The sequence below is a fragment of the Agelaius tricolor genome, unplaced genomic scaffold (genome assembly GCF_023055355.1).
Source record: "Agelaius tricolor isolate 1412-34295 unplaced genomic scaffold, bAgeTri1.0.p SCAF_9, whole genome shotgun sequence".
NCBI classification, from domain to species: Eukaryota; Metazoa; Chordata; class Aves; order Passeriformes; family Icteridae; genus Agelaius; species Agelaius tricolor.
Window position 1 is genome coordinate 1,139,364 of NW_027269269.1, and position 25,088 is coordinate 1,164,451.

Below are 25,088 nucleotides of genomic sequence, written 5' to 3' on the forward strand. Positions count from 1 at the left end.
TAAAATCCCATGAAGAAATAGTTATAAATAATGAAGGGTGTTCTACAAAGACTCCCATTGGACAATCACGTTACACACAGCTTAAGTGAGAGTTCCAACGCTCTTTACTTTGAGCTGAGCTTTGACTTGTCACACTAACATCACCACAAAACCCGATGGATTTACAGAAAAATCAAAATGAGGAGATAGCATTTTTTTCTTCCTGAAAGATCAAAGAAGCTTTCCTACAAAGGCAAATACTTAAAAATTCCTTTGCTCTTTTGTTACTTGAAACTTCTTTGATGTGGCAGATCCCAGTGTCTAGCAGATAAGCTAGAATTCTGAGGTAGTTTCCAAGAGAACACCATTTAAACGCAGCCTTCCAATAAACCAAAGTGCACAATTTGTAATACATGTGAAAAGCTGGATGCAGATACATCCCTCAATACACAGGCAGTACCCTACTCCTTCAGTGAGTGCAATCCCCCACTGCAGCATCATTCTGTCCAGGTGTGACACCAGCTAAAGATAAGGGAGAGGTTCCCTGCTCACCTGACAGCCTGACAGGGGCTCACTGCCCACAGGAGCATGGGACTCACCACAGCTTTCAGGGGAACAGCACTTTGGGTTAGCACAAAATGTCACATGAGATGCTTAGGAAAGAGCACAAAGTCAGGAAAAGAGGGATCATGGTGTTTGAGGAGTGATTTAAGCCCAGCTGGAAATTAAGCACCATACAGCTGCTCACTCAACCCTCCTCTTACCCTACCCAAGCTGAAACCAAGACAAGGAGGAAAAAATCTTTGTAAGTACAGGGAAAAAAGGGAGGTGGTCACTTCTAACAATTTGCTGGGCAGGACACTTGTCTGGCCATGGCCTGCTCTGATCACTGCACTCTGTCCTGTCTTCTCCTTAAATTCCATTTCTCTCGTATTAGCGGGGTGCCCCATGGCAGGAAGGAAATGATGAATCTGACTCCATGTTCTTAGCAGGCTAATTTATTATTTTATGGTACTAGAATATATTAAAGAATACTAAACTAAACTATACTAAAGAATACTAAAAGGATACAGACAGAAGGCTAGAAAGATACTACAGAAAAACTTGTGACTCTTTCCAGAGCCTCGACACAGCTTGACCCTGATTGCTTATTAAGTCTAAACACTTGACATGAAACCAAGGAAACAACCACCTGTTGGATAAACAATCTCCAACCACATTCCAAAGCAGCAAAACACAGGAGAAGCAAATGAGATGATATTGTTTTCCTTTTTCTCTGAGACTTCTCAGCTTCCCAGGAGAAGAATCCTAGGCAAAGAGATTTTTCCAGAAAATATGATGGTGACACATTTCTAATTCCTGGGCAGGAGGCTCCGTGTATCTGTGTTTGGAGGTCTGTGCTCCCACAACCAGAGAAAGGACCATGAGTTGTAGGGGTTCACCTGTCTCTCTAGGCCCTAATCCTTTTCCACTTACAGCTTGTACGTGCCAAACATTCCTGATTGATGAACGCTTTTTCTGAATCATACCATTAACATAAAATTCACATGTGAACACAAAAATAATTTATTTTCTAAGAAAAGCTCTAAGATAAAGTTTGCACTATTTTCTGACTCTGTCAAGTTTACTTTAAATCCTTTTTAGGGGTAGTTAAGCACCTAAGTTAAGCATCTAGAAATATATAAAACCTCCACATTTCATGTACTAAAGAAAACATCTCTACTGCTCTAAGGAATAACATAATAACGTCTCTCAGGAGTGCATTAATCTTACACAAAAATAAGGATTTATGCTATTGGAATGACCCAAATTGAAAAGAAACAATGCAAAAACTCCAATTTGTAACAGGATATTCACCTGCATCTCAAAAATCAGCATTTGTGATTTATGCTTCCAGTTCAAACTAACCTAACAAATATGTTTCTGCTTGTTTTCAATTTACTGAAAAAACAAAAGTTCAGAGCTTTTAGTGGAAGTGGCAAATCTTAGTCATAGTATTCTCAACACCTTGTATTTCACTAAAATGTGAAAATGGGAAAAATTTACTTGGGTATAGTTTTATCTTTATTGACTTTATTTACTTGGATTTATTTATTTATTTTTATTTTTAGTATAAGTTTATGGTAAAACCACAAAATTATGCTTACTTAAGGGGCTGTAGATAGGAAGATAAAGGGCAGACCTCTGTCTTTACAAGAACATTTATTTTTACACGCATACAAAACCTGCTAGTATTTGTAGGAAGACATGTATTTAATGCACAAAAGACAAAGAAAACAGTAGTTAATAATAATATACTCAGTGTCTCTATTACACTGAAGGCTGAAACTGGATTAATTTTAGATAAAAGCAGCATTTACCCATGAAAAAGATTTAAGTAAATTACATAATCTATGTAGCTGTACCCTTATACTCTATTTACTTTGTGCAGAGCAAAGGAGTGATGATAGAGAAAAAGCACTTTCTTGAGCTAATTCAGTACTCTTACAAGGTATCTTTTCTCTTTGACATTGTCATAAACCTGCTCTCTTTCTCTACCCAACTTCCTCTAAAACATGAAAATACATATCCTGCAGGATCCTCTCTTTCTACTCACCTCTAACAATGCATTAATTTTAATTTAATAAAGGCGATGCCTAAAACACACTCTAGACATCTAAAACAGCCACTTTCAAAAATACAGGAGCATTTCTGCTGCTTTTCCTTTCTCATTTTTACTCTGAACCTAGTGGTGCTGGTCTGACCTATTCATTTTATTTATTCCATCTTCAGTACAAGGACAGAACAAAAAAGAAAAATGTATCTGGTGTCAGCTTTGAGGAGTGGAAGGGCACATGCAGTCAAGGTAATGAAATGTAACTTGCACACTGTGCCTATCTCATAAAACTCTCCTACAAATGCACCCATGTCTTGTATTGCATTCACAGGTTATTCTAGCTTGGAACTATTGTTTCCACAGTTACAAACCACATGTGTCTTCACACTTACCAACATTCTACATATGACACAAGTAAAGTATCTTGAAATATAAATAACATAATTTAACCACTTTTTGAAGACTGAGAAACTACTCTCCCCACTTATGCAACTGAGCTGACTTTAAAGGGCAAAACCAAGACATGGAATTGCTTGTGGTCTGAAATACAGTATGAGATGTTTTTACTCCAAATACCACCTACTCTATCAGCACAGTGAGATCAGCAATACCTGTTACAGATGACAATGGCAAACTTTACACAAATGAAAAACTAAGTGTGAATAAAGGGGTTAGAGCCACATTTTCAAGCCAATTCCAAAGAGACAGACTCACACAGCCTCATTTGTACCTTAAAATCATCTAGTATTTTTTATGCAAGTTGAAGTATGAATATTCTAATGACACAATCAATTTCACACTAAATCATCAAGAGAACTCTGGTTTTTGAATCTAAATATTGAAAGTTCCCTTCATTAACATGAAAAAAACTTGGAGGACTAGCATATCCAATAAAGAAAAGGCAAGTCAGAATAAAAGAATTAAGAAGTAAGTAAGAGAATTGTTAACGTGAAACAAGTATTTGTATTCTTTCTGCACTACATGGAATTTCATATCAATCTACCAAACCCTATATGAGAAATGTGCAATTTATATAGAATAAAACTGTACAGGGTAAAACCAAAAGGAAATGCTATGGTTTCATAGACTACAAGGCCAAAATGGGCTTCTGTATGCACCCAGGATGGCAGAGATCCAGTTAAAATGGGATTTCCAGGCTAGGTCACATCCTCTATGATCCTCCAGCAGAACTGAGTTTGCTTTGTTTTTCTACAAAGTAGCTCACTGAATTTCATCTAAGCATAACCAAACCTTGCCCTAAGTGTATTCTTTTGTGAGAACACACTTTATTAGGACACAACTCACACTAGATCTGGCTCAGCACTATTAATTATATGTCCTGTGTGACATGATTTTGCAAGTCAGGCATAGAAACAGATCCGGAACTGCAGTGAAATGCAAAACACGATGGTAATCTGCTCGTTGTTATATTACTGAGTCACCTAAGCAGAGCAAAAAGCCATCTTGTAATACACCAGAGAAAAATAAAGTAGAGTACAGGAATTTGCTCCTAATGAGTCCAGTTTGCTCATATGTGTAGGTGTCTTGCATTTATTATCTCTGTGCTTTGTGAGCTCATTAAACTGCCTTTTAAACTCCCCCCAAAGCTGAGGGGTAGGAGTGGGGTCCTTAAACCCTGAGCACTGCTGCTGCTGCTGAACTGCACAGCTCCAGACTCAGAAATGTTTTCCTATCTCTACATACCCTTCAAGCACATAACAGCATTTTCCCTCCTCTCTTATCTTCTTTTCAGTAATCAATCCTAAGACACATTCAGAGCTAGCCTACCTTCTCAGCCTTCCCTTGGGAGGTGAAATAAGCCAAGCTCTTACAGTCATCTGTTATGACTACTTTGACAAAGTAGAGCTGTGGAATACATACTGAAGTCTCCCCACAGCTTTATTTTCAAAAACATGCCAATTCTGTAGACATCCTGAAGGATTTCTAAAATAAAGTAATACCAATAGCAATAGTAAAAGAAAGTAATAGCAAATCTCCTACCTCTAAGCCTAGCGGGTCAGACAATTTACTGGGAATTTCCAGCTTCAAACATTGCACCAAACACTTCATCTTCTCTATATTCTAACAATTTCCTTAAATATTGAAAATTACAATACATATTTAAATTATTTTTCATGTTTTAAAGACACAAATATAAATTTTATCAGAGCCTCATTTCCAAGAATCCAAGACAAAATATTATTTCAATAATCCCATTCAAATAAAACTCATGGATGATCTAAAGTACTATTATACATTACCACTGTAAAAGAACTTTGCTTCTGTTTAACATATCTGTTATTTAGGAGCTTCTCCAAAGTTGTCCAGTCCTTTTAATTTTTTGCTCTATTTCTTCCTTTAGGCTTCATTCATAGAATCCTAGAACAGTTTTGAGTTGGAAGGAACATTTAAAGCTCTAGTCCAGGCCCCTCCAGTGAGCAGAGACACTTTCAGCTACATCAGGTTGCTCAGAACCCCAACCAAAATGATCTTAAATGTTTCCAGGGATGGGATATCAACCACCTCTCTGGCAAAATGTCAGTGTTTCAGCAACATCACTGTAAAAAATCTTCCTTATGCTGAGTCTCAGCCTACTCTAATTTAAAAACTCTACCCTTTCCTTATTATTACAGGCTCTCTAACAAGTCTGTTCCCCTCTTTCTTTACAACCCCCCCTTAAGTACTGAAAGGCCACAATAAGGTGTAAAAAACTCCCACAACAACAAAACCCATGATTCTCATAAGGCACAGTTTTTAATAATCTTTGCTCCTCAGGAAGCCCAAAGTAATAAAGCATAATGTACTATTTTCCATTAGAGAGAATTTCTCCTTCTGTTCTACTCTCAGATGCCTGGTTATCGTTTTAAAAAAGAGCTGAGTTTTCATAATATATTATGTGTAATTTCACAGAGTTCAGTGAAAGGCCATAGCTTTCACAAATCAAGAGCAAAAAAAATAAAGCAAGTACTGTGTGCAAAAAAACACAGCAAGTACTGTGTGCAAATTAACAAATCAGACCTTATTTTGTAGCAAGACAAATAAAAAGGTGTGGAAAAAAATCTGGAAAAGTTTTGAGTGCTTATTATAAATGCTACCACAGATGTGTATAATAAGACAGTAGCCTAGGATGACAACAACATATTGCAGTAAAGTGTCATTTGTTTGCTCTTCACTTGAGTGAATAAAAAGCAGTGAGGAATACTTTCTCAGCAGCTCACAGTTTACATGAATTCTAAATAAATGCAATCATGCAAAAGAAAGATGTGTGGTATACAGTACATAGCTGTAAGTCATGAAAGCCAATATTAAAGATGAACCACTATAATTATGTTGCCTGGTCTGAGTAAGGTCTTTGTTTAGAATGGGTTTAAGATAGGATTTTAGTATTGTAGTTGATAATATTCATGTGTAAAGTGAGTTTTTACTTAAAAGCAAAATCTATATCAATGGCAACTAGTGCATAAAAACACTTCAGGTTGGATATTGGGCCAGATTTCTTCACTGAAAGAGTGATTAAGCATTGGAACAAGCTTCTCAGGGCAGTGGTGGAGTCACCATCCCCAGAAGTATTCAAAAAATTGAGCAGATGTGGCACTTCCTGATATGGTTTAGCAGGTGTGGTGGCATTCAAAGACTTGATGATTTGGAGATCTTTTTCAACCTTGATGATTCTATGATTGAAGCAACGAAATTAAGCAATTTATGGGGTTCAGATGCTTCTTTAAATATCAGCAAGATTAGCAGTATAAGCAGATTTATATTAATGGAAAGCCTGAAGCATCTTTCACTGACAGCAAGATTGAGACAGTTGTCTCCCAAGCTAAATCAGTGTGATCCATGGGGGAGCAGGTCCCTTCCCCACAACAGGCTCTGGCCAAATAAACCTAATGTACCTATTTTAACTAGGGAAGAAGAGAAGGAACAGGAGAGCAGAAAATAGCTTCCACAAGGCAAGAAATTTGGTGAATGTATTTCAAGTACCAGTATAGATGCTCAGGAGAATATACAAGAACAAAACAACTGTCACTAGGTAATGATTTTAATCTGATGATTTAGTAATTCTAGTCTCATGTACACTAGAGCATTCTATTCAAAGATGACTGAGCAATTTTATATAGCCAACAATAGTGGAGGAGGAAGCAATCTCTTATTCTTTATAGCAATCTCCCATTTTTTACTGGGAAAAGAAATACCTTAGTAAAATGGGTTTGTTCAAATCCTATGAAGCATGCAGAAATTGCTGCTGAAGGGGCTGAGACACTTAGCCTAAAGCATTTTAAACTTCTGAATTTCTTGTTTATATTTTGCCCTGTCTTGTTTATATTTTGCCTGTCAATTTATATTTTGACATGTCAAGACATCTCTGTGAGGTGACAGGTCCTATTTTCTGCATTAAAAAAGTGAAGGAAGCTACCACATATTTGATTGGTAAAAGCAGTGATATAAAAATGGTCTGTGATTGCAAGGCAGGGCTGAGGGCAGCCCACTCATCACTGCTAAAACATTTAAAAGATCTCATTAGTGCAGAATTATCCAACTGCCAAAAATTCCTTCATATCTGCTGAGCATCCATTAGAGGAAAACGATCCTGTTTACCTTCCAGCACAAAGTGTAGGTAACGTTTACAGTTCCTACAGCTAATGAGCAAGGCATCAATTCTGCTGATAACAAAGCCTAGCAATTGTCAAAAGGACGCCAGTACCTTTGCAGAATGAGAAGCAAGGGCATAGTAAAAAGTCAAAGATAAACAATTAGAACCAAAAGCTAGGAGAACAGCTGGAGGAAAGCAAAGATAAAACAAAAGTCACTCAAATGTGTAAAGCCCTGCAAGCTGACCTTGAAGAGATTTAAGACAACTCTGAAATACATTTTCCAAACTAAGCAGTATCTTTTGTACACTTTTCCTGGACCACTTTCAAAAGGTTTTATTTTGAATGCACCTCTCATTTCTACAGAACAGAGTTTAGAAGCATTTCACAACAGGAGCACCCAAATATTGAAGCCCCAGAATGAGTAGTTGCACTTTAAAATGCAAATCCTAAAAGGAATGAAGCATTACAAAGAAAAACAAAGGAAAGTGACCAAGAGCATACTGATACTAGGCAATGTATGCAAGCAGAATAAGTAACACAACATAAAACAAACACAGGTGCTAACATGGATAAAAAAGTAGAAATAGGAACTTCATACACTGACCACTTAAATGCACACTCTTATTAGGGTTTTGTACTGCAAGCTCTCCCCACATAATAAAAATATAGTTTTATGGACAGATTTGGAAAATATATGCAAATATTAAAGTTGTGGATGATGTTGCAAATACAAGAATGAATAAATCCTTGTAGGGAAAAAAAAAAAGTTGTTGCTAGGAAAGAAATAAAGGGCACACTATTATTTTACACAAAAAACCAAAGGGAATCAATCTAGTAATACTGAGAAATTTTGATGTTAAAACATACCTGTTTTAATTTAAAAATAGGGTTGATCTTGATATGGTGGAAAACCTTGCCATGAAGAAAAACTATTGTAGACATGGAGAGGGAGGGGCAGGTCAGAATATAGCCTGACACCTCACTTAAATATAATCTGTTAAACCTTGTTAAAACTGCAGGATCAAAAAATGAATTGCCTGATCAGTCTCGGCTGGAAAGAGGCTTCCATGAAATGGGAAGCCATTACAGGAGGGAGAGAAGTAAACAGGATTTTCATACTAGAATCCTGAATTTGAGCAAGTAACTGAAAATTGAAGCAAGAGGTATATTACAGATTGCATTGAATTTATGACATTAATTTTGGAAAGTCTCAAGCAAATTATGTCTATTTTATCTAAATATACAAATCAGTTAAAAAATAACTCAGAAGTTCTTCCACTAAATCCTATAACCACAACATTATTAATAGGACCCCATTTGATCTTTAGACTTTTCAGGAAAAATTATAGTTTTTTGAATTGGCCAAGGGTGTTCAATGCAAGAACCCTCCAGGACCCAAAGCAAAAAAAAATCTCCTACTCTACTAGACCAGTTTTCATAGGGAAATATACAGACTTTTGTCTTCTAAACAGTGTCACAATCACAGGAAATTAAAGAGCACTGACTGCACCTAAACTGATAATTTTTCAAAAACTTTATTTTACCTCTTTTCTCATTTTGAAAGTAATAGCAAAAAAGTAATCCTGATTTTGACGTTTTTAGACAGAAAGGGCATAGTCCCAAATATTACCATTTTACACTCCCAACAGCTTCCTTATTCTTCTTTGGTGCTTCTTATGAAGGTCTAATTTACAGAGGTTAAATGTTCCATAATCTCAAAAAATTAAGAAGATTGGTAGAAACTGAAATGAATTTTTGCCATTGCTAAATTCTAACTGAAGAGTTTTGGCTAATATTCAATAAATCACTATGGAAAATGTTTTTTAAGCAAGAACAAAATACTGACATCTACTGGTGACCGGAATTACAGTTTGGTTTCACATTAAAAAAAATGTTTTAAGTGCGCCATAAAAGAAAATAAATGGACAAATCACTTGTTAAGATTAATGTCAGTTACTTAATCCATTTTGAAGTGAGGCATATGTGCTGGTTTAATGAAGTAACACAAATCCAGCAGTTGGGTTCATTTCTCATTTCAAACTAGCAGAAAATAACTAATGAAACCTTAAGGACTAAACATCTATTGCTTGGGCCTGTAACAACAGAGGAGTCCACCTGATGATTCAGTCTTTTGTTTTCATACAGCAGTTGTCCTTGAAAACGCAAGGATTTAACTTGGCAGTGAAAAATGCCAACTTCAAATGTTGATAGGCAGGATTGCAGAGATGATGTGCCCCATGTCCATAATCAGCATTGCTGGAGAGTGTCTCTCAGTGGCATTGTGGGTTGACCAAAACAATCAAGATGTACCAAGAACCTGCTGATTATGCCCGTTTATTTTTTCCTATACACTGTTGGCTTTCCCCTTTTCCCAAATTTCAGATATGAGATTATTGGTGGGATTTCCATCACTGCTTGTCTTAAGACAACATGACTGCAGTTCAAGAGGTAACTGTTAATACTGGAAAAGCATCACCATTTCAACATTTCCATAAAAGCATCTTCTCAAATAGGCAATAAAGGTTTTTAGAAGCCAGGTCAATTTCAGGTACAACTCTGATTACAAAATTATTTCACCTCTTTCCCACAAAACATGCTTATATTCTGGCCTCACTGAAACCATTTCTATTTCTACTTGCTGAACTTTTTATTACTCATATTCTGCAACATCAGTTACAGAACTCAACTAAAATCCTTGGGTTTAACAACTGACACCATAATCCTCTCTGCACACATCGTATCTGAACACTTGTCTCAATTCCAAAGAGGACTCTGAAAGAATAGAACTCTGCAGAACAAAGGCTGTTCACATGACTGATTTCATTAAAGGATCAAAAATTGCATTTAGAATGGATTTAATTACAACAGGTTTGATAAGCTTGGATAAATGAAGCCTAAAACATCCAGCAATCTGATTTAGGCACTACAAGACTAATGCACATAAGACAATTTACACCAGATTTCTTTGTCCTTTACAACAAAGAACGTGGAAATGAAAAATAGGTCAAGTAACCTCACAGCAAGCTATTTCATATGAGGGGATGTATGCCACTCCTAATTTTTTCTTAATTTTATAAAACACAAAGAAAATAAAGAATTGTTTATGCACACTGAACTTTCAGTGTAAGTTTCTTAAAAACCTCTTCTCTCTAGGCTTACACGTTACAAATCAAATTTCCCATTAGAATGTAAAGTACAACAGGCAGCTCTCAGGTCAGTGTGACCCACCAGCAGGTCAAGGGGAGAGTCTGCAGAGGAGTGGCAGAGGAACAAGGAATAGTTAGGGAAGGAAAAACAGAGGTGTGAAGAACTGCTGCTGCAGGAACGGGGTGGGGGGGAATCCTGCCTTAGGAATTTAACGTCCACACACATTTCTGTTCTACTGCCACCATGTCACAACTATGCAATGGAATTCTGACAAAATCTACATTACAGCACATTCACTGGCTCTATCAAAATACTCACCTAAAATTATTCCAACTAACAATTAAATTGTTATGTTTTTCACTTCATAAAGAATGCATCTTTTTTTTCTTTGTAAACACACTACAGTCTTATTGAAAAACTGCCTTCTTCCAAGTCTTTCTTATCATTTTTGCACCAAATGCCATCCAAACAAAAACAGCTGTTACACAAAAAGATTGATAGTTGAAATTAAAGTAGTGATAAATCACAGTGTACAATCAGTAGATAACCACTGAAATAGTTTTCTATAAGCACACAAAAAGCAATTAGAAAAGAAATAGAATGGATTTGAAAAAAGGCACAACAAACCCCAATATTTTTAGTAAAATGCGGCAACAGAATATATAACAAGGTGCACTTAATATTATCTCAACTTACCTTTCCAAGATCTACAGCCTGTTTCAAAATATCTCTTTTTAGATCTTCTGCTCTCTTGGAATGAAAAGAATTACTTTGACTCTGGATGACAAATACAATTCCTTTTAATTCTGTAAACAAGAAAATAAGAAGATTTAAAGATAAAAGAAATTATTTTCTGATTTGCTCCAAAGTTATTGAGAACTCAGGTGTATGTAGGAATCTATTACACAGTAATACTCCTTTAATTATATAAATATTTCATGAAGTAGTAAAAAGGCATTATTTAACACACACACACACAAAAATCCAAACCAGCCCTTTTCCAGTTTCATTTAAAAAGAGCATGGCATGACTGGAAGATGTGCAGCAGATAACAGCAGCCACATTCATGAGGTTGCTTTTTCTCCAAGACACCAGCACTCCTTGTAACCAGAGTTAAAAGGTGTTTGTCACAGACCAGCATCTCCCCTCACCAGGAAACACATGAACATGAAACAGAAAAGCTGCTTCCCAAAGAAAGAGTTTAAAATCCTCCCCAGAAACAAACATCAGGTTGAGAGACACATACACAAGAACACTGAGCTGATACCCTTATCTAATATGACAGCACCAATATATCACATGTGTCTTCACAGTGTTTAAAGGAATCATAACTAAAAAGTTTAAACAGGAGAGAAGACTGAGAGAAATTTAAAAGAAAATAGTGAAGTAGCTTTGCAAACATTTATGGATTATAAAAGTGCCTATTGTAAAATACAAATAGATGATGAAGCAGGTAGCCAAATTTTCTTGATAATAATCCTTCAATACTTGGAAATCAGAAAACAGGAAAATATGATCCCATTCAGAAGCAGAGCACAGCAGACAACAGAGGATGAGACAATAAAAGGAAGAGGACAGATGCCTTTTCCAGAACTCTTAGCAAGTTTGATCTATGCTGTTTAACCCACTCAAGACCATTAACTAAGCATCAATCAGTGAGGAGGATTGCTTGGTCACAAAAGGCTGAACTTTACAGATAATGTGTAGAAAGTGTACCAGGAAACTCAGAAAATAATAACTTGAGACAGTGCCACAAGGAAAGAAACTAATGCCCAGGAGATCTGTATAGAATGTTGAAAATTGTGGAGAGGGAGAGAATTAAGTTCACACCAAAAAAAAACCAAGGAAGAAGGAAAGTGCTAAGAAGGAAAGAAGTAATCACAAGGAAAAAGAGTAAAACTGAGTCCATGAAGAAGGATCACAAGGAAAACATTGTGAACAGAAAGAGCATTAATTATCTGCACTAAGGCTATGAGAAGATTGCTGTGTCCAACACCTGAGGATTGATTACATTGCTTTGTTGCTTTGAACAGTTATTTGTTAATTTAGACCTGTGACAGCTCAAAGCTGCAGTTAGATGTTTTTCTACTTTTCCCTCAATATTATTTTCCCTCCATTTATTAGCTTATTCATCAAGACAATTGTCAAATTGAATGAGGTTTCTGGTGATATATTAAAGAGATGGAATAAGCATTAGTTTAGATATCAGTATTCATTTCACATTTTTCCCACACAGTGTAGGAATCAACAGTGTTCATGCTGTGAACCACCAAACAAACTGCTTAAAAATCCCATGCATAATAAAAACTTCTGAATAGCAACTAATTGCTACCTAGCAAGATCTTTGCTACATTTCCTGTGCAAAAATTAAAATCAGTGTGAAAACTGAAACTACACTTTGTTGATGCTAATGAGAGTCAAAGGACTAAATCTACATGCACAACCCCAAAAACTCCTACAGAGACAAAAAGCAAACACTACCTTGTTTTTAGTAATTGCTGTTTTAGTACCAGTATATTTACAGATATGGAAGCATCTGAACTACACTTAGTTTCCCTTATGGCACATTTAACAACACCTGTGATATTCCACACTAGCATACTTTGTAGGAGTGAGATAACATCTACTTTGATGATTAAATCAAATGGAAATAGTTTCCTGTGCTATAGGTAGTTTAAAGTACTTAGTAAAAAGACATATTCAGTGTATGAAAATGTCAACAGAGAATAGTTACAATATTGACTACCTCAATTGTTTCTCAAGTTGAGAAACACCTAATGAAGCAAAATAAAGAACAGTCTTTTGAAAGATTAATTTCCAAAAGTGCTACTGATCTGTATATAACAGTTGAAAAGAGAAGAATGAAATATCAGAGGAACTAAGAACCCTCAAGAACTACATTGTTTCAAGCCTCTACATTTTACCTATAGAAATGGGTTAAAAGACCTAAAAAAAAAAAAAAAATCCAAAAAACAAACCTCAAACCAAAAAAACTTTATTATGAAGAGGCAAAAAAAATGATGTATTGCATCAGACCAGCAGTCCTTCTAATCCCCTACATTTTTTTAACAGTAATAATAAGAAAGACACCACAAAACCCCTCACTTTCTCCAGTGCTCCTCATACCCTCACAGCATTGACAAATACTACATTAGGAAATGCCAGAAGACAGTCATAATTAAGCTGGGTCCTTTTAGAACAGGCAGAGCCAAGTCCTGAGGGTTTAGCAGAGTGAAAAGTCCACAGTTACAGTGCAAGTCAGGTCTGTTAACTTTTTGCCAGAAGGACATCAGACTGGTCTTCAGAGAACACAGAACCTTGCAGAATTTTTATTTTCATTATTTATCACTTGTCCAGCAGCAAGAAGTGGTTTTACCACTATTCTACCTATTAATGTTTGACGTGTTTCTTAAATACTTGCTTCTAGATATTACAAAGTAATTATAATTTGTTACAAGCAATTTACAATAACCTTAGTTATTAGAAGTACAGTTAGAGCCTAGCAGAATAGTAAAATTCAGTTTCATCTTAAAGTGTTACAAGAACAGCTAAGTATAAAAAAATTTTATTTTAAACTATAGTGCACTATAAAAAGCAATTAATCCTTTTCACAGTGCAAGTGCACATGTTCACAGAAAACTACAAGAATTGCAAGTACAATTAAAGATTTAGAATTTTCTGTTTGATGAGACTACATGAACAAAGAAAAAAAAAGTATTTGTGAAACAGCCCTATACTCTACTTACCTCTGCCTATTTTACTAATTGTTCTACTTTTTTCAGAGTTCTAGAAGAAAGAAAGAAAAAAAAAAAACCAAGTAAGAATATACACAAAGCCTCAAATATTTCTACAGAAGCACACTGGGAGTCAAAGCACTCATCAGATTATAAATGTATACATAGAGGTTTTAACTCAAAAACGAATATGAAAAATAAAGTAAAATGTTATTCATCATCAAGAATTGCAGGAGATATCCTATATGCTTGCATACTATTACTCAGAAAATACAGTAAGAGTAAGAAAAAAAAAGAGAAAATGCTTTTCCATTAATCAATTTATACCAGAGCTCTTTAAATTATTACTAACAGTGTCTTTTTTTCTTTATTATGTATTTCCTGAGCACTAGGTTTGGAATATGGAGTTCTACAATAAAAACACAACTGTTCAGTGTGGGAAAAAACCCAACACACTCTATTAATTTAATCTACTATCAAGCTTCTATCAAAACTAAAGGAATCTATCAATTCTATCTATCAAATCTATCTTCTGCCAATTCTTAAAGGAAGACTCAAATGCAATTCATATCAAGACAAATATCAATAGGTTGTTGCACATAACATCACTCCACTGGAATTTACTCAGGTATGACAAACATCAGGTATCTCTGCACTGCCTTAGAAAGTTGTAGGAAGGAAAACAGAGCCTCCATTTGTTGCACAACCTATCCCAGGTGACAGCAGCCCAGTGCTCTGGTTTGTCCACAGGAAAATCAAACTCATCTTTACTAATTGCACAAGAATATTGTAAGACCTATCTCGGTTCCAGGGTTTTAAGACCTTCAGATAGAAATGCCATACATTTCCTCAGTAATAAGCTCATACATGTTTTCCTACCCTTGAGACAAGTTCTATTTCTAAATACTGAGCCCTCTTCCTTTTTTTTAATATCAGATGTATGTAATCCTTCTAGCTTTACTTGAATCAGATGATCTTTCCTCTGACTTTTACACTGAAATGAATAAGCTCCAACTTCCCTGGTAGCCATCTGTAAAACCTTTCCAAAAATGACTGCAACTGCATCCATTCTTATGATCCTTTTCCTGCTGCCTGGGTCAATAAAGTTTAAAATATGTGTTATAAAATTAACTTATTTTGATATCTATATACAACACTGTCGTTATATAGCACAGTTAACATTCAAAGCTAACCTGTATCAGAAAAAACACAGGAAGATTGATTTTCCATGCAAACAAAAACCTATGTGTTTTGTGGTACACTGTGTGAAGAATAAGCCATATTTAAAATGACTTTTATTAAAACACAAAACAATTGTTGCCTGTTATAGTCCTGTTAGTATTATTTTTTTTAAAAAAGGAAAAAAAGGTATTTTGGCCTGAAGAGGTCTAGGAAGCACCTCTGAGTGCTTCTCATCTGAGGGGAGGTTTTGAAACTCTAAAATATTAGGAAAGCCTTCATAAATTATATCCTATATAAGAAGGTAACAGCTGGATTGCGACAGTAATGGAATTTAACAAACAGCAATCTATCAGTAATGACAACAGAATGACAACAGTCTCCCAGACACTGTGGCAGATCAGCAGTTTGCAATAGGGATATTTTTCACCTAGAAAAATTACTGTAGTTATAGCAATCATCATCAAAACCAAAAATTATTTCGAAATATATACTTCTGACTGTACTGCTATTGTACTTGATGTCAAATCACTAGATCTAAATGGCAGCTATAGATTCTAACTATTGATTCATTCTAGTTTTTTTTATTTTCCTCCCTTACATTTCTTTTATACATACACAAATATCTGTTACAAATATGTACTCATATAAAAATGGTAGTCAGAAGTCTGTGAAAGGACAGGCATGCATACACACCTAACACTCAGGATGCTATTTAAAGCTAGGGCTAGCTCTGACCATTAGCTCTCCTCATCTGGTTAATTTGAAATTTCATACACGAGCTTTGCTTGAGCCGTGACCTGAGTGGTAATATGTAATAATGCTAATTTGGCAGAGAGGCAGCCATTTCCCTCTCAATGTATTCTATATTTAACAAAACCAAGAAGGAAGGAAAATGAATTAATTTGAATTAATAAAGTTTATACACTCAAAAACTTTGAATTAATAAAGGTTATGTACTCAAAAACTTTTCTCAACAGCTATAGTACTAAGAACTTATATGACCTAGAACAAAAACACAACACATGAAATTTGGTACTACTGAAGTCAATAATTAAAATAATCAATGCCACAGATCTTAGGCTTTTTGCTCAGATCTACTCCAGTTTATTTCATAATGTCTGTAAAATGTTCCTGCTCTTGCAACTAAAATTTATTACCTGCAGCACTGGAAGTTCAGTCTCATCTTCTGCACCTTCAGAAACTACACTTACAGCAAAAGCTGAAAGAAAAAACAGACTTCTTTCATATTACAGGAGCTCACTTTCACAACTGATGAAGTTCTGCAGCAAAAAAACCCAACCCCTCTCCCCCTCCATCATTTAGGTAGATTTTTCACATTAAATTATACTGTATTTGTAATAATCTTTGTGAACAGGAGAGTCTGTTCTTATGGAATTTATATATTTGCTGCATGACAAGTCCCACACCATCACTGAAAAAAATCACTCTGATATGAAGCCAATTTTTCTTGGCTTCAAGGCAAATAAATCCCTTAAAAAAAATCTGTTCAGTCCAGTAGCTCACTTGGTAACAGCCTAATGTGCTACCACATGGGAGACCTGCAGTGCACTGTTTTTAGGTTAAAGTTTGGAATACCAAAGCTTCTCTTGGAACCACAGAAACTTACAGTGGCTGACAGAAATTTCTATCAAAAGTGAAGATGCCTATCACAGGCTTTAAAAGCCACCTTTAAACAACATTCAAACTTGCAAATGTATGAGAACCCAAATAAATATTTACAAAAAGAAAAGGGACCCCACAGAACTAATCTGCACAGAAGTAGCATTATCTTAAACTATTTATAGTGACACCACCCTTTGCATACATTTCTGGTTTGTATTAGAAAAAGTAATCATAAAATGGGTTCTGGTGCTACTTTTTTTGTTGTTGATGTAGTCACTTAATTTGTCTCAGTCTGCTCATTTGTAAAAGTAGTTCCATTTAACATAAGAAAGCCTTGCTAAGATTCTTCTTAAGAAATCCTTTCCTTAAAAGCTCTAAAGAGATGCAAATGAAAGCAAATTGTTACAATTTGGAAGGAATTCAAGATACTATTCTTCATGGTCAAATTGATGGCTTTCTTAAAAACTGGGGCGGAAAACAGATTCAAGTGGATTGTCTCACGACAAATTTAAATTATTTATTGCTTGAAATTGACTTCAGAGTGAATTGTTAGCCATTATCATTCCCTTGATGCACTAGAAACCTACACTATAGGACAGCAAGACAAGATTGTCCTGGTCTAGGGTGCCCCATCTCTGAACACCTACAGCATTACGCTCTTCCAGCTGGAGATCAAATTTCATCAAGTGTCCAGGAGCTGAGGTTCACAGTGACATCTCAGATCCTGATTAACCTGCATCTCAAACCACACAGCTAGATCCAGACATTCCAAAAATCATTCTACCACAGCAGACTCATGGTGGTCATAAATCAGAATCACAGAATATTCTAACTTGGAAGGGACCCACAACTCTCAAAGGAATGGCCAATACAGGGATTGAATCCATGTTATGAGCAGCAGGAACTAACCAACTGAGCAAACCTCAAGGTCATTTTCCTCCTTGTCTCCCAATATAACAGTATTTACAGATTCAGACAAGGAATAACTTCCCCTACACAAACCAGATCCACACCTTCTTCTTGGCACAATCCTAATTGTAAGATCAACACATAACATCCTTATTCCAGGAAATGTATTAATTATGTAGCATTAACCTGAAGAAGTGTCACCTCATGAATTCAGCTTATTCACAAGCCTAATTTTCAGTTTTTAATATGCACCTGAGGAATTACACATGAAACCTAAGACAACTGTGACTGACAAGAGATGCTGCCTCTGTGACCACAGTGCATTCAATAACCCATGCCATACTGCTCCTAAGCTTTATAAAAGATTAACACACGTGATCCTTGAAACAAATCAAACAATAATCAGATCACCTATTTCACATCACATCTTTGAGAGCACAGATAAAGCTCTTCAGGGAATTAATTAAACAACCTATTCATCCTGGTATTACAGAACCACAGATTTGTTGAGGTTGGAAAGGATCCCTAATGGTCATTTAGTTCAAACCCCCAGAACTGGATCCTTAGGACCTTGTCTAGTTAGGTTTTGATTATTTCCTACAACAGACTCCATAAACTCTCTGAGCAACCTCTTCCAGTGCTTATTCTTAACTAAAAAAAAACAAATAAAATCAAACCCAAACAACAAAATAAACAAAAACCAAAGAAAGAAGTAATTGTGTTCAAACAGAATTTCCTGTATTTCAATTTGTGTAAACTGATTTGTGTCCTGTTAAGTACCACAGTCTGGGTCTATCTTCTTTATTGCATCCCACCAGGTATTTACATATTGGAACTTCTCCTTGAACCTTTTTTTCTCCAAGCTAAACAGCCCCAGCTCCTTCAGCCTCTCCTTGTCTATCAGGGGTCCCAATCTATTAATGATGTTCACGGTCCTTTCCTGGACTCACTCCAGTATGTCCATGTCTCTCTTGGAGAGCCCAGATCTGGATGCAGCACCCCAGGTGTGTCACACAGTGCTGAGCAGACAGGAGGGGTCACCCCTCTTGCCCTGCTGCCAACTCTTCCCCCTGCAGCTCAGGGGGCTGCTGGCCATCTTTGCCCCGATGGCACACTGCTGGTGCAGGACCAGTTTGCTGCATGCCTGGACTCTCAAGTCCTTCCCTGCAAAGCTGTTTCCCAGACAATGTGCCCCCCATGTGCAATGTAGCACGGGGTGCCTCTTTGTCAGAGGCCAGGTTTCATATTTCCCTTCACTGAACTCGGTTTCCCAAGTTTCCTGTCTGCCTGCTTCTCCAGCCTGCCGAGCTCCCCCTGAATGGCAGCATCACCAGCTGGTGCCATCAACTCCCCCTGCACACTTCATCCTCTGCAAACTCCCTGAGGGTGCACACCCCACTGTTGTTAATGAAAGGTTAAACACTACTGGAGCCACCATGCCACTCATCAGAGCCCACCAAGTCAGCCAGCTTTCTATCCACTTCATTGTCCACAGGCATAGCCCATACTTCCATCAGTTTGTTATGACATTACAGGAGACAGGATTGAGCTCAAACTCCTTGCTGAAGATGAGATGAAGAACACCCACTGTTTTCCCCACATCCGTGAAGGCAGTCATGTCATCACAGAAGCCCTTTGGGTTGGTAAGCATGAGTGCCCATTCATAAAAATATGGTGGCTTCTCCCAGTCACCCTCTTGTCCTTCATATGTTTGTCTTATCCTTCCTTGTTTGGCAGTGATACTGAGGATTATTTGCTCCACCACCTCCCCAGGGACTGAGGTACCACTAGCCAACTTATCCTTGCCCTCCTAGAAGACCAGGGCGATGTTCTTCTTGTCCTGAGGAATCTCCCCCAGTCACCACCACCTTTCAAAGATTATCAAGTCTTGCACTGACATCATCAAACTCTGCCAGTTCTTGTATGAGCCCGCCATAAGGTCCTGTGGACTTCTGTATGTCCAGTTTGTTTAAATGTTCTCTAAACCAGTCTTCCTCCAGAGAGAGTAACTCTTCTTTGCTCCAGACTTTCTCATGAGTTTCAGGGGCCTGGGTTTGCTGAAGGTGAGTCTTAATATAATCGATCAAGGCAAAGAAGGTTCCAAGTTCCTTGCCCTCTTTCATGTCCTTCTTTTAACCCTGCCCTCCATTCATAAGAAGGCCTATTATTATTTTCCCTAGTCTCCCTTTTGCTGATACACCTGCAGGAGCCCTTTTCCTTACCTTTCACAAGTTGAAATCTCTCATCAGATTCAACTCCAGGTGGGCCCTGGCTTTCCTAATGGCATACCTGCACTCTCAGACAATGTCTCCATGTTACCTGACTGTATTTCCATCTCTTGTGTGCTTCCTTTCTTATGTTTGAGCTTTCTCAGGAGCTCCTGTTTGTGCATGTGGGCCTCCTGCCATCTTTGCCTGCCTTCCTGCATGTGGGGATGGATCATTATTGTAGAACAAGAGCCCTGAAAACCAACCAGCTCTGACCCTGTCACACAGTGCAATTTCAACACTCACACATATAATTTATTCAACAAACCAATACAAGAAATGAATGCTAAAGTCTCTTGCTATATCATTATTCTTAATTCCTTGCGATTTCACTAAGGCAGCTTCCCCTCCTTTTTCAACAATTAAACACATTAAAATGACTTGGTATCTTTTACATTAAGTATATCAGGAAGACTCTTTCCAGCTAATACATTTTAATAAGACAAGAACTGTTCAGACTATTTTTAAACTACTGAGAAACCATTCACAAAAGAGACTAACAGACCCCTGAAGACACCACCAAAAAAGCCTCAAGAGTCTTCACCCGACAGTAGTGAAGTTTTTCATGCACAGAGACTGCATGAATTTATCTTAGCAACACTCTTCCACCTGATTGGCAAATCTGTTGTGCACATCTAATTTGATAAAGCAGTCTTCAGCAGTCAGCTGTGGCCAAGACTCTTCTGGCTAAGCAACCAGATCTCTCAGCATGGAAATAAATATCCTCTTCTAAGGATTTACTGGGAAAAGGGCAGCAGGAAAAGAACATGGTAAGTTTATCTGGCCTACAACATATCAACAAAGGGACCACAGGGTAGGTAGAAAATACAGTGCCTTGGCACAACTGGACAACTCCAAGATTAATTCATTCACGTGCAATTCACTTTCAAGAGGTTTCTGAAAAAGATGCTCCCAGGAGTGGACCACTGATGCAGCTCATGGCCAGGCCACTTGTACAACACAGGCAGAAACTATAAATTCTCTGTAAGAAGGATATATTTTTGTTGTGTGCAAGGCATACATGGACAAAGAAGGATGACCTATGTCTAGGAGCTATCAGATGCTACTATTACAAACCAGTAACTTTTCATGCCCAAACGTCATTATTAATTCAGACAATTGTAATGGATTTCTTTCAGTATAACACCCTAAAGCATATATCAATCTCTGGAGCTAGAGGTACCTTTGAAAAATCCAGAATTTCCCCAGGCCCTTTTTGTGTTTCTTAATACAAAGTAAGCATACTTCAGTTGGACTTGCCACAGACCACAGAGAAAATTCATTGCAGGAAGAAAGTTACAAGCTGGTAAAAGTTCAAGCCCTGTAGCTACCACAGTAACCAAAAGACCAGGGTGATTAACTATACAGTTTCTTGCAAACAAAGCTATCCAAAGCAGGGAAAAACCAGCAAGGCATCATCTTAAATGCAACTGTAATCTTGTATTTGCCACTTCATTATTTAATGCATTGTGTACTCTGAAGGTTAACACATGTTAATGTGCATTAACATTGTGTCATCCGGCACAAGCAGAACGTGTCAATCACCAGTCCTCCCCTCCTTTTGCTAAATGGCCAAGAACTGAGGATAAGAAAAGGAAAGAAATTTTAGACAGACTTTAAAGTTCTATATTACCACCAGTCTTATCTTTATGTCTTTTGAGAGCATGACTAGAATCCGCTGGAAAAGCTAGACAACATTTTTGGATCCATTCAAAACCTGGACATGTAATATGAGAATTCCTGTTCAATTCTTTCAATTCTTATTTATTTTTGTCAAGTGTTCCATTATTTCCATTAAAATTTTAATAAGTAAATAGACTTGCTTGTAACACTAGAATGTAAAACTCAGCAATTATTTTCATTTTTCAGCAACCAAACTGCAAGAATATGTGCAGGATAGAAAAATGGATGTAAAGACTGCAGCATTAAAACACAATACACTGTATAAATGCATACAATTATACAAGATCACATTTTATATGTAGAAGCAATCCTTTCTTTGGTAATATTCTTTCATGCATAAACAACTTCCAAATGTTTAAAATTATATGTCCTTGAAGTACCAAGGATGTTAAACTTGAGGAGTTAACTCTTTGCTTTCACAGACTAATCCACCTGAGACAGAAAAGCAATACTCCTGTTATATTCCTCTTTCACAGTCTGATTCAAGGTTGACTGACCCCAGTGTTGTTCCAACCACCTCGCTGAGCTGGGGGTCAGTTTCAATGAACTACAAAGAAATAACAATTCTATGACAATGTATGGCAAAACTGTGATAATAAAAACCACTTCAAATAATGACAGACAGAAATTACATTGTATGCAGTAGAGAAAACATTTAAAACAGAATTTCTTTACACTTCTAGTAATAATTTAATGAAAGGCCTATTTTTGTTTTGGTTGGGTTTCTTCCCCCTTACAAGTTTTCAAAGAACATAACACTATATGAATTGACATGATTGCAGACAAAATCTGCACTGATATTGTCAGTCAAAGAGATGGGATCTTCCATTATGAGACAGCCTGCGAGCACTATAAATTAATTCTGTGTATTTATATGCAAGCTTTTATAGTATTTCTTCACAGTTGCCACCCTATCAGCATCAAAGACTCTGGTCTAGCCAGATAAGAATGTATTACAGATTCATCAGCACAAAATGGGGAGAGAGCAGGGGGAGGAGGAAGAGGAGAGGGTGATGCAAGCAAATTTGCAGCATCTGAAGCTTTTCATAAAATAAAAGCAACTACTTATACTTCTTTACACAAATGGCACATATGGGAAGAAGGCAGCTGAAATCACCACTTTGAACCACTGGAATGGCTAAATGAGTGCTGTGTACACCACTATCTTTATAAAAGGCAAGCAAAAACAGTAGAAGAACAAGCATCATCATGATCCCTTCTGATTGCCTAGAAGCTACTCCATACAAAATCATCTGAATACATTTTCCCATTCTGTAAGCTGCCACTTGCAAGCTGGAATTTATGAAATTACCCAACTACTGACAGACAAACTGTTTGCTTCTGTGGAAGGCAATTCCAATTATTTCTGTTTTCGAAGAACAAATTTACTACCCAGGCCATCTCAAAAGCATGGGATATTTGGGAAAGGACAGATCAGCAACAAAAACGGGTATTAAAAAACCAAAAGAAAACCACGATACTGCAGGAAGCTTCTGGTGAATAAATCCCATACAAGGATTAATCAAGACCTACTAAACAAGAGCACAAGTGTTTCCATTTCTGCTTTCTACCTGCATGTAGGGTAGGTATCTATGCATGTACAATAAATACAGATATGGGAAAAACTGAATCTGCTATTCTCTGTGATTACAATCTGTTTGCCATCAGAAGTGCTATAATACCTACTAGAGCAAAACTACTCATCCTGGAAAGAATGAAATGCTGCTTTAGGAAGAGCTGTAGAGTATTAGCACTCTCCAAAAACTAAGCTGTGTCTGTGAAAGGAAAAGTGTTTAGCAGAAGGAAAACCAAAATATCACAGTTTTACTTTGCTGGAATTGTGATTTATTAGCACCAGTTTTCCCCTGCATGATTTTGATGCACAAGCCATAGCAGTGGAAGAGAATCAAATCCAAAGGCTCACAATAAGCTGACAAGCCTACGCTGAAAGAGATGGAAATATTCAGGAATAGAAATAATGAGAAAGAGAACAGATGTAAACATTTACTTCTGCCTTACACTCACGCCAACAGCTCCCAACTCCAGGAGCCTGTAGCAACCCAGTCTCTGACATTCTAATAATCCTTCTCTTTTCATCTTCTCCCAGCTGACTAGACACATGAAGAACATCTCTAAAACAGAGTAATACGTTTCCTTCCTCTCGGCTGGCATTTTAGGCGGGCGGTTTTACCTTTCCCCCCGCCCTGAGCAGAGCACTCCGTCAGTGCGGCGCAGACACAAGCACGAGTGCTCCGCGCTGGGCTCGGCAGCTCCGCGAAGCTGTTCCGGCTCCCAGGGCCGGTTTCCCCGGCGCGGGCTGTCCCTGCCCGCACCCCTGGCCCCGCACCCCGCCCCGGGGGCGGGAGGCGCTCTCGGCGCTGCCCCCGCAGCCGGGGCCGCGCAGGGACCCCGCGCCGCCCGGCCGCGCTCCAGTCCGGATCGCCAACAAACTTCGGGAACGGGGCACCTCGGCTCCCCGCCCGCCTCCGCGCCGGGCGGGACACAGCGGCCGGGAAAAACAGCGGCGGCGGCGGCTCCGGCGCCACTCCGAGCTCTCCGTGCCCTCCTCCCTTCCATCCCCTCCTCGGAGGGGCCGAGCGTCCCGGGTCTCCTCCCTTCACCTCGCCATGGCGTCCCGGCCCGGCCCCCGCCACTCACCCCGGGCGCGGAGCGGCGGGAGTAGGTAGACGAGGTGGGCGCAGGCAGCGAAGAGGAGCCAGCGGCTGCAGCCGGGCTCCCGAGACATCTTGGCGGGGGCCGCGGAGCCGCACGGCGCGGCCAGGAAGCGGAGGGCACGGTGCGCCCGGCTGCCCGCCTCTGCCGCAGGAGCGCGGGCGAGCGGCCTCCGGCTGGTGGCGGTGCCGCGGTCGCCGCCTGCCTGCCCGCCCTTCTCCTCCTTCTTCTCCTCCTCCTCCTCCTCCTGCTGCTGCTGCTGCCGCTGCCGCCGCCTTCCCGTTCCCTCCTCCCGGCAGGACCGGCCGCCAGCGCCGGCAGCGGGGGGAGGCGCTCGGCGGCCGCGGCGCCCTCTGGCGGCAGCAGCGGGAGAGGCAGCGCCCCGCGCTCCCGCGGCTCCCCGCGCTCCCGGGGCGCTCGTCACGGGACACCCGCCACCCCCGGGACCGGGAGTGAGCATCCTGCCCCAAATAAGCACAGTAAGCACAGCTCTCCTTAGCCATCAACTCTTCTTAACCAGCCGTTGGAACGGGCTGCCAGGGAGGTGGTGGAGTCACCGGCTTTGGAGGTGCTTAATGAAAGACTGCCGTGGTGGGGTTGACATGGTGGTGTTCAGTCGTGGGTTGGACTCAATGATCTCAGAGGTCTTTTCCAACCTAATTGGTTCTGTTATTCTGTGAAATGTTACCCAGCGCTCCAACAG

At 38.6% G+C, this 25,088-nt stretch overlaps 1 protein-coding gene across 2 annotated transcripts in view; it reads right to left on the bottom strand.

The window, feature by feature from the left end:
• Window positions 1–24,603, bottom strand: part of B3GLCT (beta 3-glucosyltransferase) — a 46,229-nt gene extending 21,626 nt beyond the window's left edge. The window contains exons 1-4 of one of the 2 annotated variants that reach the window (XM_071433964.1): window positions 24,371–24,603; window positions 16,388–16,449; window positions 14,061–14,100; window positions 11,011–11,120 (exon numbers count right to left, since the gene is read on the bottom strand). In XM_071433964.1, the coding sequence (XP_071290065.1) occupies window positions 11,011–11,120; window positions 14,061–14,100; window positions 16,388–16,449; window positions 24,371–24,458 (300 nt within the window). In that variant the 5' untranslated portion in view covers window positions 24,459–24,603. The remainder of the gene's footprint in view (window positions 1–11,010; window positions 11,121–14,060; window positions 14,101–16,387; window positions 16,450–24,370) is intronic. The other variant, XM_071433965.1, reaches the window with a different exon arrangement.
• Between the last annotated feature and the right edge of the window lie 485 nt (window positions 24,604–25,088).